The following is a 16,473-nucleotide window of genomic DNA, read 5'->3' on the forward strand; positions in this document are numbered from 1 at the left end:
AGGATCACTGTTTATTACTTATTTATTTACCAATATTTATGAAATGCTTACATTAAAAGAAATTTCTAAGCAGACCACAAACAATTTAGTATTAAATCCATAATAAAATACAGTCTGGCAGCAGGGAAATACTGCACAGCAGCACTGTTGAAAGATCATAAATGATGGTTTCTAGTTTATCTTTCCATGCATTCAGTTACATGGTGAAAATTCCATTGTCCGTGCATCACTTCTGAGGACCAAAAACCAAAAATACAAAAGTCTCCTAATTTTCTTAAATGTGAATCAGGACTTCACATTTAAGAAAATGTGCGGCATTTAAGAGAAATGGATTGCTGCATCTTTAATACACCCATCAATTGTAGAACTGACACTTTCTATTAGCATAACTCCTTTGGGGCCTCCTTGCCAGCCAGCAATCAAAACTACTTCTCATCCACAGCGCTTTCTCTAGTGTTGCTATTTTCATAATCTCATCTGAAAATGCTTTTGGATATATTGTCAGCTCCTATAAGCAACAAAAATATTTTGTCATGATGAGTAACTCTTTCTGCCAAGATGAAGAGTGCAGGGAAAAGTTTAGTGTTTGCCGCTTACATTTTCCTCTCCATTTGATGTATATTCCCTGTGATGCCAGGAGGGTTAATGTTGATTTTGTATTCACAAAATCTATGAACTTTCCCATACTATAGATCTGGGGAGAGAGAAAAAAAGTCTCTGTGTGTTTCAATTGTGAGCAGGAAAGGGGCCACAAAGGTCATGCTGTTTCGAGGCGATGCTTTATGGAAACCCTAGCGTTTGCTTAGATTAATTTGAAAAAGACAGCATACTTTGTATTGTGCATCTGAGGCTGCAATCCTATACGCATTTGCCTGGGAGCAAGCCTCATTGAATTTAATGGGATGAGTAAACCGCAATCAATCAAATTGAAAAACCACCAAGGTGATGCACCCAACATCACAGGACCTGCATAGGCCTTCACTATAAAAAGCACTTTTAGAAGCTCAGCTGACATTTGTTCAGAATGAAGGCAAATTCAGTGAATGGCCCCCAAAAAAGAAACTTTGAACAGTGGCTTTTTTATTTTTTTGAAAGCTACCATAGTAGGTCACAGCAGTCACTCAAAGTCACTGCCACTGAAATATTATGAAATGTGTGGAACATCTTTCAGTCCAAGGGCCAAATTTAATTTGGAAGAAACTCTTGAGAGCCACATGCCAGCGGTGGGCAGGGCCAGAGGCAAAAGGGCATGGCCAAGCTTGAGAGGTGCCCAGAGAAGGTCTCCTACTGTGACCATATGAAAAGGAGTACAGGGTTCCTGTATCTTTAACAGTTGCGTAGCAAAGGGAATTTCAGCAGGTGTCATTTGTATATATGGAGAACCTGGTGAAATTCCCTCTTCATTACATCAGTTAAAGCTGCAGGAGCTATACTAGAGTGACCAGATTTAAAAGAGGGCAGGGCACCTGCAGCTTTAACTGTTGTGATGAAGAGGAAATTTCACCAGGTTCTCCATATATACAAATGACACCTGCTGAAATTCCCTTTTCTATGCAACTATTAAAGATACAGGAGCCCTGTCCTCCTTTTCATATGGTCACCCTACCTACTGGGTGCTTCCTAACACCACCCTCAGGGGGACCCCTACAACTGGGGTCCCCCTGCATACCTACTGGGCAGAGGTGGAGGCCTGAAGCAACAGGCGGCAGCATTTTGAAACAACAGCAACAATGCTTAGACTGGTTTTTTTAATGACCTGGCACTGATAAGAGAAGTGCCAAGCTGGGTAGCTGTAGGCATTGCCATCATTATTCCTCTGGGCCTTGTCCCCGATGTAAGGATGCACTGGCTACCAGGTGAATTCTGAACAACGGCCTGTGTCAGGCATAGTAAATTCTGCCAGCATTCTAAGCTTATGCAGGCATTCGCCTGCCCACATGTACAGGGACATTGGGGGCGTGCACATAAGCCCTGCCCTCAACATCCCCATAAGCTCAGCTGCCAGTTAGACATTCATACCTTGAGCCTGGAGATGCGTAAATGGCTCTGTAAGCATGTTCAGCATGCAGAAGTCTATCTGGCAGCCAGCCAAGTGGGATATTGTGGAAAGGACTTACGTGTGTGCCCACACCCCACATCCCACTTTAGTTCTACATACGACCAGGTGAACTAGGACTTCTGACTTCTTCTGATGCTGATTCCTTCATGATTTTTGTACTACCCATCCTTTTTAGTTGGGATAAGCTAAGGGTGCAATCCTATGCATGTTTAGACTGAAAAAAGTCCTATCACTCCCAGCATGCCCCAGTCAGCATGCTGGGAATTGCAGGACTTTTTCGGCCTGAACATGAATAAGATTGCACCCTAAGGGTGTTCAGCATTCTTTTGAGAGCACTGTAGTGACTTGACATTCTTTATTTAATACTCTCCTCTAAGCAACATGCTACAGATGCTCTTCAACCAATTTGCTTGATTGCAAATATACTTAACTAATTCTCAAATTGCCACCTGCAGTTATATGTGTGAATATATATAAAGTGTGAAGTATGCATTAAAATGCATGAGCACATCATTTACAGAAAAGGTTATTAATAAATCCTGGGATGTAAAAGTTTAACTGCTCTTTTCTATACTAAGAAAAGAATTGCATTTAAGACAGCTTATCCTAGATCTGTTTGAAATGAACTTGCAGCTAGTTTCAGATGTGTCTTAGATCGTTCAAAACGTTTTCTATAGTACTCTATACCACAAAGCAAGGAAGTGTGTATCTGCTTGACTGGATTTTAATAACTCCCATAATTTTCAACAATAATTTGTTGCTACTTTTATCAGGATAAACCAGAGAAGAGTTTGCAACAACAAGTATTTCAGGATTATAATTCTGTACATAGAATTGCATAGAGAGCCAGTGTGGTGTAGTGGCTAGAGTGTTGGACTGGGACTAGTCCCCACTCAGCCTTGGAAATCCACTGGGTGACTTTGGGCCAGTCGCAGACTCTCAGCCCAACCCACCTCACAGGGTTGTTGTTGTGAGGATAAAATGGAGAGGAGGAGGATTATGTATGCCGTCTTGGGTTCCTTGCAGGAAAAAAGGCGGGATATAAATGCAATAATAAATAAATAATAAATATACATATATACTCAGAAATAAGTCCTACGGACTTCAATGGGGCTTACTTCCTGGTAAGTGGGTATTGCATTACAGATAGCAATCTTCTATCTGATTCTCTTCTGAGGGCCATCAGAGAACAGTCCTCTATTGAAAGGCATCTTCCATTGGAAGATGCAGTCCAAGTCCAGTTTTAATATAATTAATTGTAAGATAGGAGAGCAGAGGTCATGAAGTTGCCCATCAACAGCAGACTTGGTTAAAGTCTTCCCCACTATATTGAGAGATATAGTATTTTACTTAAATTATAGGAATCCTTTCAAAATCCACATTGATACATATCAATTAGCACATGTGCATGTCTCATTTTTTAAAACCTCTTTTTTGACGATGTGTAAGTGGCCACCCTCGTCTATAGGACTGCAGCCTGAGCTACCTGTTCATTTTTTTACATGTCCAAACTGAACTTTCCATGGTCCATATTTCAATTTTACACAGCTTTTCTCACTAGTTTATTGGAATCCTACTTAATGGTACTTTTATGTCACCCATCAGTCTTGGATTGCAAGTTGAAGTGCTAAAAACCCGAACTGATAATATATATATATATATATATATATATATATATATATATATATATACTTTTAAATCCCAGAAACAAAAAGCTGCATAATGCTTGTGTCTTGGTAAGAAAACCATGAAGCATATTCCATTGTACGCACTTGCATTTATGTGGATTTCTAACAACTTTACACTTCAGTGCATGATTGATGTCTTAATCTAGAAGGCTTCAGGGAAACTCTCACTTCTATGCAGCATCCACTTTTCAAAGAAGAAAAAATAATTGAGAGAAGGCTGGGAGAACTTATGTAGCATCTTGGGCTCATTTTATGTAAAACAGAGTGAAAAATAACATCACTCTTTTTTTCCAAACCCTCTTTTGCTAATTTCACTCCAGCTTTACAATTTCACATTGCTTCCCCCCTAACTCTAGCAAGCAACACGGCTCATTTCATAAGAAAGGTGCATGTTCTGCCTCCACTGGGGAAAGGTCTTGGAGCCTGTAAGCAAACTATACTAAGTACATTGCATTGTACATTGTGCCTTTTATATTGTATTTTGTATTCGAGTTTTTAAATTGTTGTTTGTTTTTATGCTCTTCATGGTTTTAATTTTTGTGAACCGCTCAGAAAGCTTCGGCTATTGGGTGGTATAAAACTGTAATAAATAAATAAAAATAATAAATAAATACATTCACATGACCATCGGCTACGTCATCGTTGTTCAACTGGAGGGGAAACTATAATTGGCCCACATCCAGGGAGGTACACAGCTGATATCAATGCGTGTGGGAAGGCTTACTATAATGACCTCCATCTCTCAATTTAAAGAGCACCTTGGCTTGCACCACAAGGGAGCCTGATCTTGAGGAAAGGAAAGAAAAAGCTAAGTGTGTGTGTGCACACACTCTCACACACACAAAGGGAATCACTAGGCATTGGGTTGTATCCACTGTTGCCTTTACTGCTGTTGCAAAGTCTTTTCCCCTAGTGCAAGAGTGGCCATCATCTGGCCTTCCAATCAGCTCTAGACAGCAGAACCAATGTTGAGGGATGATGGGAATTGTAGGCCAAAATAACTGGAAGTCCACATGTTGCCCACCCCTGCACTACATAGAGCTATTTTTTCATCCCTGCACAACGGAGCTGTGGGGAAAAAGGGTCCCCGTAGCCATAGTGGACATCCTGTTAACTAAAGTTGTTGAGCAACACCTTGCACAAACCTTTCCCGCAAATCTCTCTCCATATCCCAACCCTATTTAGCTTTCAAACTAAGATTTCCAGGACTCAAGTATCGACATACACTTTTCTACAATTACTTGCTCATGGAACAAATCGCACAGAAAATATATTAAGGACAAAATAATACAAGCACAAGGCAGAGAAGCAACACAATGGAGATACAGGGAAAAGATTAAATGGCTGGATAGTCATAAGGCTTGCTTGACGATGGGAACCCTTGATTAGGGCTTCTGGTGATGTGTTTGTTCTTAAAAGCCTGGTCTCTGGCATTGGTCACTATTGGCATAATCAATATGGTACCATTTATTTATTCTAGTTATTTAATTTTACTATCTTTTTTTAAAGACCAAATGGGGTATGAAGTGAAAGCTAGGAGTAGCAATATGGGCCTCTAAAAAGCACTGCTAATCATTGTTTTCTAATATTTTGTTTGCCACTTTGGCATTATTGCTTGATAAGGACATTATAAAGATGCCTCCTTCCCTATACAAGTTGTCACTTGCTGAATTTGGGTGGCTACAACAACTAAGCTGTTATTTTTAACTTTCTTTTTAAAAGAAAGTTAAGCATTAGCTCACCATTTGTTATGCCTTGCTGCCCAAATTGAAGTTACATAGATCATTTATAGCCTAACAGATAAACCCTCAGTTATTCATTTACTGGGGTTTTTGTTTGCACCAAACTACGTGTTTCAGAACAATCTCCAGAGAGAATTTTCTATCAATTCCACTTGAAATTTTCCCAAAAGATGTGTTGAAATCCACCAGAATAGCCAGGGACTGGGCGGACTTTGTCCATTACAAATTTGTACTCTCCTCTTTCTCTTCTGCCATTTCACTGGCCAAACAGCAGTACTACTCAACGCTGATCCAGTCAAATGCTAAGCATCCTCAGCGGCTCTGTGCGTCTTTCAATTCTCTTCTGAAGCCTAATCCACCATCTCTCCCCGCCTCTCTGTCTGCTAATAACTTTGCCTCTTTTTTCAACGCTAAAATCCAAACTATTCGCTCCGATCTGGCCAGCTCTGCTCCTCTACCAGTTCCTGTTCCTCATCTGCCGGTTCCTCCTGCAAATTTCTCTGCGTTTCCTTCGGTCTCAGCTGATGAACTGTCTACAATACTGCGCTCTTCAAAGCCTTCCACTTGCTCTCGTGATCCGATTCCTTCTCGCGTCTTTATAAATCTTATTCCCGCTCTCCTTCCTTCCTTGCTTCATATTATTAATTTTTCTCTGTCCTCTGGTTCATTTCCTTCTGCTTTTAAACATGCTACAGTCTCTCCCATTCTCAAGAAACCTACTCTTGATAGGCTATCTATGTCTAACTACCGACCTGTCTCTCTGTTGCCTTTTGTTTCAAAGATCCTGGAGCGTGTGGTCTACTCTCGCTGTCTTGACTTTCTTTCTAGTAACTCTGCTCTGGATCCTTTCCAATCTGGATTCCGTCCTTTGCATTCCACTGAAACAGCCCTTACTAAGATCACCAATGATCTTCTTACTGCCAAGTCTAAAGGCCTTTATTCCGTTCTTATTCTCCTTGATCTAACCGCAGCCTTTGACACGGTTGATCATGATCTTCTCTTAGACTCCCTCCATGACCTTGGACTTTGTGGCTCTGTCTATAACTGGTTTGCCTCTTATCTAACGGGTCGCTCCTTCAGCGTGTTGGCTAATGGCAACTCGTCTTCCTCTTTTCCACTTTCAGTAGGGGTTCCGCAAGGCTTGGTGCTTGGCCCGTTGTTTTTTCTTTATACATGTTGCCCTTGGGTAAGCTTATTCAATCACATGGCCTCCAATATCATCTGTATGCCGATGATACACAATTATATCTCTCATCTCCGAAACTTTCTCCTGATGTTCACGATCGTATCTCGGCATGTCTTTCAGATATCTCAGCCTGGCTGCTTCATCGTCGTTTGAAACTTAATATGGCTAAGACTGAATTGCTTGTTTTTCCTCCTAAACCTTCTCCTCACCTCTCATTCTCTCTTACTGTCAATGATGTTACGCTTACTCCGGTCAATGAAGCTCGTAGCCTTGGCTTTATATTTGATTCCTCGCTCTCCTTTAGTCCTCATGTTGAGGCAGTAGCTAAATCCTGTCACTTTTTCCTGTATAATATTGCCAGGATTCGACCATTTCTGTCTGTCTCTTCTGCCAAGACGCTTGTTCATGCACTGGTTATTTCTTGGTTGGACTACTGCAACCTTCTTCTCTCTGGCCTTCCTTCTTCTCACATCAGTCCGCTGGTTTCTGTCCACCACGCTGCCGCTAAGATCATCTTCTTGGGTCGCCGCTCTGACTATGTTACTCCACTTCTGAAATCTCTCCATTGGCTTCCAATTCACTTCAGAATCCAATATAAACTTCTCTTGTTGACCTTCAAAGCTTTTCACGGTCTAGCTCCGCCCTATCTCTCCTCTCTCATCTCACACTATTGCCCCGCTTGTGCTCTTCGCTCCTCTGATGCCATGTTTCTCACCTGCCCAAGGGTCTCTATTTCCCTTGCTGGGCTTCGTCCATTCTCTTCTGCTGCCCCTTACGCCTGGAATGCTCTCCCAGAACATCTGAGATCTACAAGTTCAATCTCAGCTTTTAAAGCTCAGCTAAAAACTTTTCTTTTCCCTAAAGCTTTTAAAACTTGATGTTACTCGGACTTTAGACTGTTAGTTATACTGTTAGTTTTTCCCTACCCTGTGCCTGTTTACCCTACCCAGTGCCTGTTTGCACTCTCTCCCCCTCCTTATTGCTTTACTATGACTTTATTAGAATGTAAGCCTATGCGGCAGGGTCTTGCTATTTACTGTTTTACTCTGTACAGCACCATGTACATTGATGGTGCTATATAAATTAATAATAATAATAATAATAATAATAATAATAATAATAATAAAAGGCTATGGAGGTTTCATTTGCAGATAAGGCTTTGGTGAGCACCCTGCAACACTGAGGAACCACAGTTATTTTCTTTTTAAGATGGGTCACAATGTTCAAATTTACTTTTCTGCTGCAATTGATTCATTGTCTGCTTAACTTCAAGGTCTGGAATGACATATTGACCTAAATATGACCCTTATGAACAACAATATTAGAAACACCTCTGAAAAATACTTTCTTTGTCCTAAGGCTGAAGTTCTTTGTCTCTCCCACTGATTTATGCCTTCTCTCATTCTTTTTTTAACCATCCAGTTTCTTTTGTTTTGTTCCCTTTTATCAGGTAAAAGTTAGCTTTTAAGCGGCACTTCCCTGCTCTGTCTATAATAGTTTTATTCAACAGCCTCCCTGCTGAATAACAAGTGCAAAGTTCTGTGAGAAGATTTCATTTACTACTCAGTTACTACCATATGGGGAGCAGTTATTGGGAAAGGACTGCCCTGCCTTTAAAGTCTTAGAGCAAGTCCAGCACATTTTAAGCAAAAGTGCTGTGTTACAGAAAACGCTTGCTAATTACAGGTCCTCCCTTCACTCTGTCTGACAGCCATTCCCAGAAGGGAGATCACTACGGAATAACCCTTCAGCATCACATCCTTATTTTGCCACTAAAGCAATGGATGCATGGGGCGGAAAAGGAATCAAAAGCCAGTCCGTGCTTGAGAGGTTTCCCAGGAATGGGTTTGAATAGTGCCATCGCTCTTTCCATTCCAAACCTCTTGATCCACATGTGTAACAAGTCCCAAACTAAGGAGATTTTTAGAATCACCATGGTTGCCCTCCATAGCACTGATATGCACACAGGATTTCCATCTGTGAGACTGAGTTCAGTGTACAAACAGGGCTTCCCCTCCGCCATAGGGGGCTGTGGTGAAAGATCACAGTTGACATTTCTTATATCTCTTATATTTTTAATATAAGCGTTTCGGTGGGTTGGTAGGAAATGTTTTGTACGCTGTCCAAAGAGGCAAGAACAGGAGTTTCTGGATAAGACAGATGGTGGTTTTGTTTGGACAACAACACTAAACCACAGTTTAGCACAGGAATGGGAAACTTGAGGCCCAATGGAAAAATCTGGTGCTCTGAGGTTCCCCAGAAGGCCACACCCCTTCCATTGTCCCCACCCCTTTTGCCTGACCTCTGTGATTCGTAGTTTCTAGCTTTTGTGCTGACTGTCCCTATTCTAAAAGGTTGAAATGCCCCACCTAAGGCTTAATACTGACAGTAAAAGCTTTCAGCTAAAATACACATTTTTTTTTGTATTTTTGCCCCCTTTCCTCTGGTCATGCCCTCTTTGCCTATGATCCCACCACTGGAATGCTGCCCATGCAAGCTAGTGTGGAATGGAATTTGCCCCTTGGGCTGAAAAAATTCTCAGCCATGCTGTAGCACCATCCATCCTCCTTTCTGCTCTGGCTCAGTTCCAAGGAGGAGATCAGATGATTTTGCTTCTGCTTTCAACTAACCATGGTTACTCGTTTTATCCAAGTCAAGAGCTGTGGTTAGTCTTAGCTACATTTTAGGGAAACAAACAAAGATTATAAACCAATGGCTTGAAGTTGGGTTGTTTCCCTAAAAAAAATATAGGCTGGCTACAATTATCTATGCACTGGTAACCTCCTGGCTGGGTTATTGCAATGTTTTGTACATGGAGCAACCTCTGAAGACGGTCTGAAAACTTCAGTTAGTGCTGAACAGAGCAGTGAGGATTCTTACTGGGACTGGCCATTTTGAATTTATTACTCCAGTGTTGCATCAATTGTACTGGTTGCCAGTCAGTTTCCGGGCTCAATTCAAAGTGTTGGTGCTGATCTTTAAAGCCCTAAAATGCTTAGGACCAGTGTACATGAAAGAAAGCCTTCTCCCATATGTTCTCATCCAATTACTAAGGTAAACTTCAGCGGCTCTTCTCTGGGTGCTTCCGCCCACAATGCTGTGATGGGTGGCCACCAGGAAGAGAGCACTTTTTGTAGTTGACCTCTGTCTGTGGAAAGACCTTCCGAGGGAGATCCGCCTGGCATTGTGACTGTATACATTTAGATGGCAGGTTATGACTTTCCTCTTTAAGCAGACATTTAACCTTTGGTCTGTTGCTTTATTAATTTTACTGCTGCGTCATCTATGTTTTTAATATTTTAATGCTTACTATTGTATTATTTTTATTTATTTATTTATGGTTATATTGTTGTTGTTTGGTTTATGGGTGTAAACCAACCCCGAGTGCATTTGCCAGTTCAACAGTACAGAAATCTAATAATAAATAAATAAACCTTAGTTAAAATTAATCATAGTTTATCCAGGTTTGGATATAACGAATAACTACTTTTAGCAGAAAATGGAAGCAAAAGCTTCCAATCTCATCCTCATGGCTGCATCGGCAGATAAGGGAAAAGGGAATGCCTTGAAACTCATGCATGTAATGCTAAACAACAATTTAGGGTCATGTGCTGCAAACCATGCACATGTGAAGGAACTGGAAGAAACAACTTCAATTTTGCAGCAGAAGCCTTTATTAGTGGTTGGGCTTCTTATAACTTCCTCAGGGTCTAGAAAAATTCTGAGCCTAGATGGAGCTAGACACAATTCTCAGTTAAGCTGCACTTGTTATTCTCCAATTTAAGTTTATTGTCTGGCCTTCTCCTAGGCCAGATCTACACAACCAGGATATAACACTTTGAAAGTGTTACATGGAATGGGTCAATGGGCCCCAACAGTTGTCAGTGCACTTCAATGCCGTTATAAAGCAGTAGTATAGGTCCTGCCCTAGTGAGTTGTAAACACCAAGTAATTGACTTCTTAGAAGTGTGGTGTGTGCTGCTGTTCTCACATAGAAATTAGGAAAGCATTCCTATTCTCAGGACCCAGAGGCTAGATCGAGTTTGGGAAGAACAAGGCACTGGCTGAGAAAAAACAGGCCTAGCCCTGCTCCACTTGAGGCATTAGCTTCAGTGACGGATGGAGGGTGGGGAACCGAGACAAGGAACTAGGAGAATGGGGAGAGGAAGTGAGGGTGGGAAAGGGTCCTGCACTCTCCATCCATCCCTTTTCCCTGACCATCAAACGTGAATGACTTTTAGCTGGTTTATAAATAATAGCAAATTGCTTTGACTAAATTCCAGTTCTTACACAGTGGGAATTCTGCAACTGATTTCAGTTAACATTAGTGGCGTACTCTCAGCATTATTATTTTTTTAAAAGGAAGCCAGTATAGGATATAGTATAGGCCATGGATTTGAAGAATGACCCAGTTTGTATCATGAGGAAGCAAGGTTGCGACTTCTCTCCCCGACCACATTTTTTTTTTGTCCTTTTCTCCCATTGTGGTTCTACCTTTGTCACATATAGTTTGACCCTAAGAATCCTGGCTGAAAAGACACGTTATAATACTAGTAAAATACAGCCTATCAGCTTGATTTTTTTTTAGCTTAGCATTGTGATAAGATTACCCCCCCACACACACACACACATGCAAAGAATATAAAGTGTACACTTTAAAGCACTTTGCTAGTGAAATACAAAGAGAAGTGGCAGTAGCCCTGTTCAGAAGACACCTTAAACCAAAAGAGCCTTCACCACTGTGGTTTGAGGTGACTTCTGAACAGGGCCACTGTCAAAATAACCCAACATTCATGGTTCTGCATTGTTGGGTGGCGATTCAGAGCAGTCAACTTCAACAAAAGCCCAATTTACATGAGAGCAAATGAGTAAAACCACAAAGCAGCAGGCCTGGCTCTTACACAATGCCCTGTCCATTTCGACTGCATTTCATCAGTAGAAATGTTGACGGCTTGCGTTCTTAAACTGAGGCAAATTTAGGACAAATGCGTGACTTTCCCCCCTTTGAATATCCATAAAAACAGGATTCACAATTTGGTTTACTTTGCATTATAATAACCAATGCCATTGTGCCAGCTTTGGAACATGTAAAGGCCAATGTTTAAAGTTTTCAAGTGCTCTGCAGTGGGGGACCCCAGTTTTCACTTACGCCTACTTTCATAAATAGCTCGTGATTTCTCATACAGCTCATATGGGTCAGGTTTTCTCGGGTCGAAGGCCTCTGTTGAATCAGGAAAAGAACTCCTGTGAAGGGTGGGTGGAAAGGGAATATTCTGTGGTATAGCTGGAGCAGATAAACTTGTCTGCGGACTGCCTTGATTCTCCCATCGTTCCATCATCTATAATAAATAACAGAAAAAGAAGATAACAAGATTTAGATTGAAAGCCCTCAGGCAAGGACTAAGTCATGTTTTCTTTTGACAGCTGTACAGTGCCTAGATGGTTTACAGTGCAAAACTCTACATGTCTACTCAGAAGAAAGCCACACTGAGTTCAATGTGATTTATTCCCAGATATAGGATTACATAGGTGAGTGTGTTTTTTTTATAAATAATACATGCTATTATTAATAACTGGGGCATATTTTGTATTTTATTTTCTTCTGAGATCTCAGGAGACCAGGGGTGAGGAACCTCGTTCAGCCCCAGGGCTGAATTCCATTACAGAGAAGCTCTTGCAGGCCACATTAAGAACGTAAGAAGTGCCATGCTGGATCAGACCAAGAGTCCATCTAATCCAGCACTGTTCACACAGTGGCCAACCAGCTGTCGACCAGGGACCAACAAAGCAGGACATGGTGCAACAGCACCCTCCTACCCATGTTCTCCAGCAACTGGTGCACACAGGCTTAGTGTCTTGGATAATGGAAAAAGCACACAACCATCAGGGCTAGAAGCCATTGATAGCCTTCTCCAGCAGGAATTTATCCAACCCCCTTTTAAAGCCATCCAAATTGGTGGCCATCACTATACCTTGTGGTAGTGAGTTCCATAACTTAACTATGCGCTGTGTGAAGAAGTCCTTCCTTTTATTTGTCCTGGATCTCCCACCAATCAGCTTCATGGGATGACCCTGAGTTTTGGTATTTTGAGAGAGAGAGAGAAAAAGGTCTCCCTGTCCACATTCTCCATACCATGCCTAATTTTGTACACCTCTATCATGTCTCCCCTTAGCCTCCTTTTTTCCAAGCTACACATTCCCAGTTGATGTAACCTTCCCTCATAGGGGAGATGCTCCAGCCCCTTCATCATTTTAGTCGCCCTTTTCTGCACTTTTTTCCAGCTCTATAATATCTTCTTTTAGGTGTGGTGACCAGAACTGTGCACAGTATTCTAAGTGTGGTCGCGCCATAGATTTGTATAAAGGCAGTATGATACTGGCAGTTTTATTCTCAGTTCCTTTTCTTAGCATGCCTATTATGTAGAAATGTGTACAAAATGCAAATGAATAGTGATGCAGACTTCCACCCATCCACCCCAAAATCTTGTGCTTCAGGAAGCTCAAACATTATAGAAACTGAGATAGATCATCCATCCCTACTTGAAGCACTAAGAAAACCTGCAAATACTGTTTTTACAAAGAACATTGTGGCAAAGAGGACAAACATGTATTAGATGGGCGATGATAGGTCTACAATACTGCACTCAGCCTAAAATGTTGATATTACAAAAACATAGACGAAGGCGAAGCATAAATTGCAAAGAAGTGGGGAGAGACTTGTACTTTTCCCCTCACTAGTGCAGTAAGATCCAAAGTAGTATTACATTCACCGTGTGAAAGGAACCAGGCTGTAACTAATGAGAATTCTGCAAGGTCCCTCTGCTCAGTTGACACTTGAGAATTGCATGAAGGTGCCTGCCTTGTCATCCCCCTGAAAGACAGGAAGTTGCTGCTAGAAGATTGGATTTTATTCCTCATTATCTCATCCACCTAACTGTCCCCATTTCTACAAGGGGAGACCAGCTAAGTGAGACAACAAGTGATTAAAAACCAGTAGGCCAGCAGCAGTTCCTTCTCTGCCAGCACGACAACAAGGCAAACATCTTCAAGCATTTCCTGGGGTTGGATGCAAGATTTTCTGTGAGAAAAACGGCTCCTCTTATGGAAGGTCTCTCCACCCAATTTTGAGGAATCCCCCTACCCTACACCACAGAGTCTTCAAAGTCTCTGTGTAGCATTTTTAGGTGGCTGGAGGGGCTGTTGTGGGAAGGAGATGTTGGGGAAGTCCAGTTCTGCCAGTGCAGGTGGAAGGAGGCTTTCAGAACTCTCAACAGCCAAAACCCGGCTACATTTCAGGTGGAGAATGTAACATATAGGCTGCCTCGAAACAAGCGATTTATAGCACACTTGTGACTGGCCACTCATGGAAGTTTGTGGTTTGATTTCATGACATTGTCATCTCCAGCTCTTCTCCCCCTTCTCTTGTTGTCAGAAAAAACAAGGATAATCATCTTAAGAAAATCGCCCCGTGGAAGTGTTATGCTATAATTCTGCCACTAGATGATGCTGTTTTATTGATTTTAATGGAAGATCAAACTCAAGGCAAAGATAGGAAGTATTCCATTCAAACCACGTGGCCAACCATGTAATAAGGCGATTAAAATCTCAGGACGAAAACGGAAGCAGAAAGCAGTGTGTGTGTTTTAATGAAGAGGAGCGTATAATCAGGCTTTTACAGGAAAAAGAAGCACTGACTTTACAAATGGAACCCAAGCATACTTTAAATTGATCCATTTGGAGGCTATGTTAATAAAAGATGGGCAGTAACTGTATCTTATTAATCATGCCAGCAAAGAGCTAAGCTTTCAAATTCCTCCATTCTCTTGAGATGGTGGCTCGACTGAATGCATTGTTTAAATACTCTTGGCCCTCACTGGCTACAGTTCTCCCATAGGTCTAAATTTTGTTGTCTAGCTAGATAACAAATACCTGCCTGCAGCTAGAGCCCAAGGCAATCAGGATCTAATATAATCTACTTCCCTTTGGCTAATCCTATTGAGAAAATACTTTATGAATTATGCTGAGCAGACTAGAGGATGCAAGCAGGATTATATATCATGCAGAAATACTAATTAGCAAACTGTTTTTGCAATGAGTTTTGAAGCATATAGAACACTGACAGCCTAGGTCATGAACAAAACACAGGGCCAAAGTGTACAGCAGAATCCTGAACGCATTACCCCAAAGGCGAGTTCTACTACATTCAATGAGACTTACTTCCTTGTAACCACATCTTAGGTCATTTCTACACCTGCCTTTCCCCCCGGGATCATCCCTGTGCATCCAAATAATGTACAGGGGATCCCGGGAGCAGGCAGGGATGATCCATCTATTTTCCTGGGATATTCCTTAGGTGTAGAAAGGACCTTAGGCTGCAGTTGTATGCATGCTTACTTGAAATGAAGATGAGATAAAATCCTTAAGGAGTAAGATTTACTTATCAAGCCTAAGCAAGTGTATTTACAAGTCCTATGGGATTTGTTTTCAAGTATTTATGGTTAGCATGGCAGCCTTAAAAATAAAGAAATTATATACTACACAATCCAACTAAAGTAAATCCAATTGTTTTCAATGGGGAAGAGTTAAGCACATAGTTAATTCTCTCTCACTGAAATTGATTGATGGGTCTTAAAAGCATTTTGCTTTAGCTACATATTGTAATGGAAGAAATTTTCCAAGGAAACTTACAGGCTTTGGAGTCTTCCATGGTGAAAAGAATCCTAAACAAGAAAAGAAAAAGGGAAAAAGACATCAGTGCATCTGTCTTTTATGTTTTATTTTATGTTCAGGACAACAATAGACCTATTTCATCATGTTAGTTTAAATGCGCAATTTTTATTAACATTAATTAGAACACATAATGAGGGAGAATGTATCTAGGAGAACACTATTGCCACTGAATCAAAACTGAACATCACAGATCATCATTATTTGTGTTCAAAGAAGTCAGAAATATGTTATTTTATTTTATTTTTTGTATTATTCTATTTATATCCTTCCCTTTTCTCTCTACCAAGGTATAATCATGGCTTACACGATCGTCCTCCTCTCCATTTTATCCTCACAACAACCACCCTGTGAGGTAGGCTGTGCTGAGAGTCTGTGACTGGCCTGAAGTCTCCCAGTGGGTTTCCCTGGCCGAGTGGGGACTAGAACCCGGATCTCCTGACTCCCAGTCCAACACTCTAGCCACTACATCACACTGGCTTACCATAGTGACATAGGAGCAAACCACAAAGCACAAACTCCTTGCTGCCTGAACCTTAATTAAATGTGAATCCAACCTTAAGTGTTATCCATATAAAAACTGATGAGTTTCCAAATTTCGAACTTTGAACATTTTACCTGAAATGTTATTGTCAAACTACCACCTTTTTTTTGTTCACACTTTCAGTACAAAACATTGTGAGAGTGATATTTTATCTCTCAGCAAAATTCTTATGCCACCTTAGTCTTGGACAGATGGCTGCCAACTTCTTACTTCTGTATCAAGTTAGCAGAATTAAAGCTACGTAGGACTTTTAAGAAACCATTTATGCCTTGCCTTTCAAGAAAAAGTGCTTACAGTAGCCAACAAGCAATTTAAAGCAAAATAAAGAACAAAATACAGCAAAACCTGCAACAGTTAATAATACTGAATTTGCAATGAACAAAATCTATGAACTACATAATCTACTAAAAATAACTGAATTTTAATTTAAAACTAGCAGCAACCATCATATTTACAAAGATTATCCTTTGCCCTCTCTAAAGTCTAACTGCGTATAATAGTTTTCTGCATCACTGAAAGGAAAAAAT

At 41.0% G+C, this 16,473-nt stretch overlaps 1 protein-coding gene across 1 annotated transcript in view; it reads right to left on the minus strand.

Moving 5' to 3' along the window:
- Positions 1 to 16,473, minus strand: part of MAGI2 (membrane associated guanylate kinase, WW and PDZ domain containing 2) — a 748,620-nt gene that overhangs the window by 97,100 nt on the left and 635,047 nt on the right. The window contains exons 11-12 of the mRNA XM_063134211.1: positions 15,364 to 15,395; positions 11,825 to 12,014 (exon numbers count right to left, since the gene is read on the minus strand). Coding sequence (XP_062990281.1) covers positions 11,825 to 12,014; positions 15,364 to 15,395 — 222 coding nt within the window. The remainder of the gene's footprint in view (positions 1 to 11,824; positions 12,015 to 15,363; positions 15,396 to 16,473) is intronic.

Source organism: Elgaria multicarinata, chromosome 9, assembly GCF_023053635.1.
Source record: "Elgaria multicarinata webbii isolate HBS135686 ecotype San Diego chromosome 9, rElgMul1.1.pri, whole genome shotgun sequence".
In the NCBI taxonomy this organism is placed as follows: domain Eukaryota; kingdom Metazoa; phylum Chordata; class Lepidosauria; order Squamata; family Anguidae; genus Elgaria; species Elgaria multicarinata.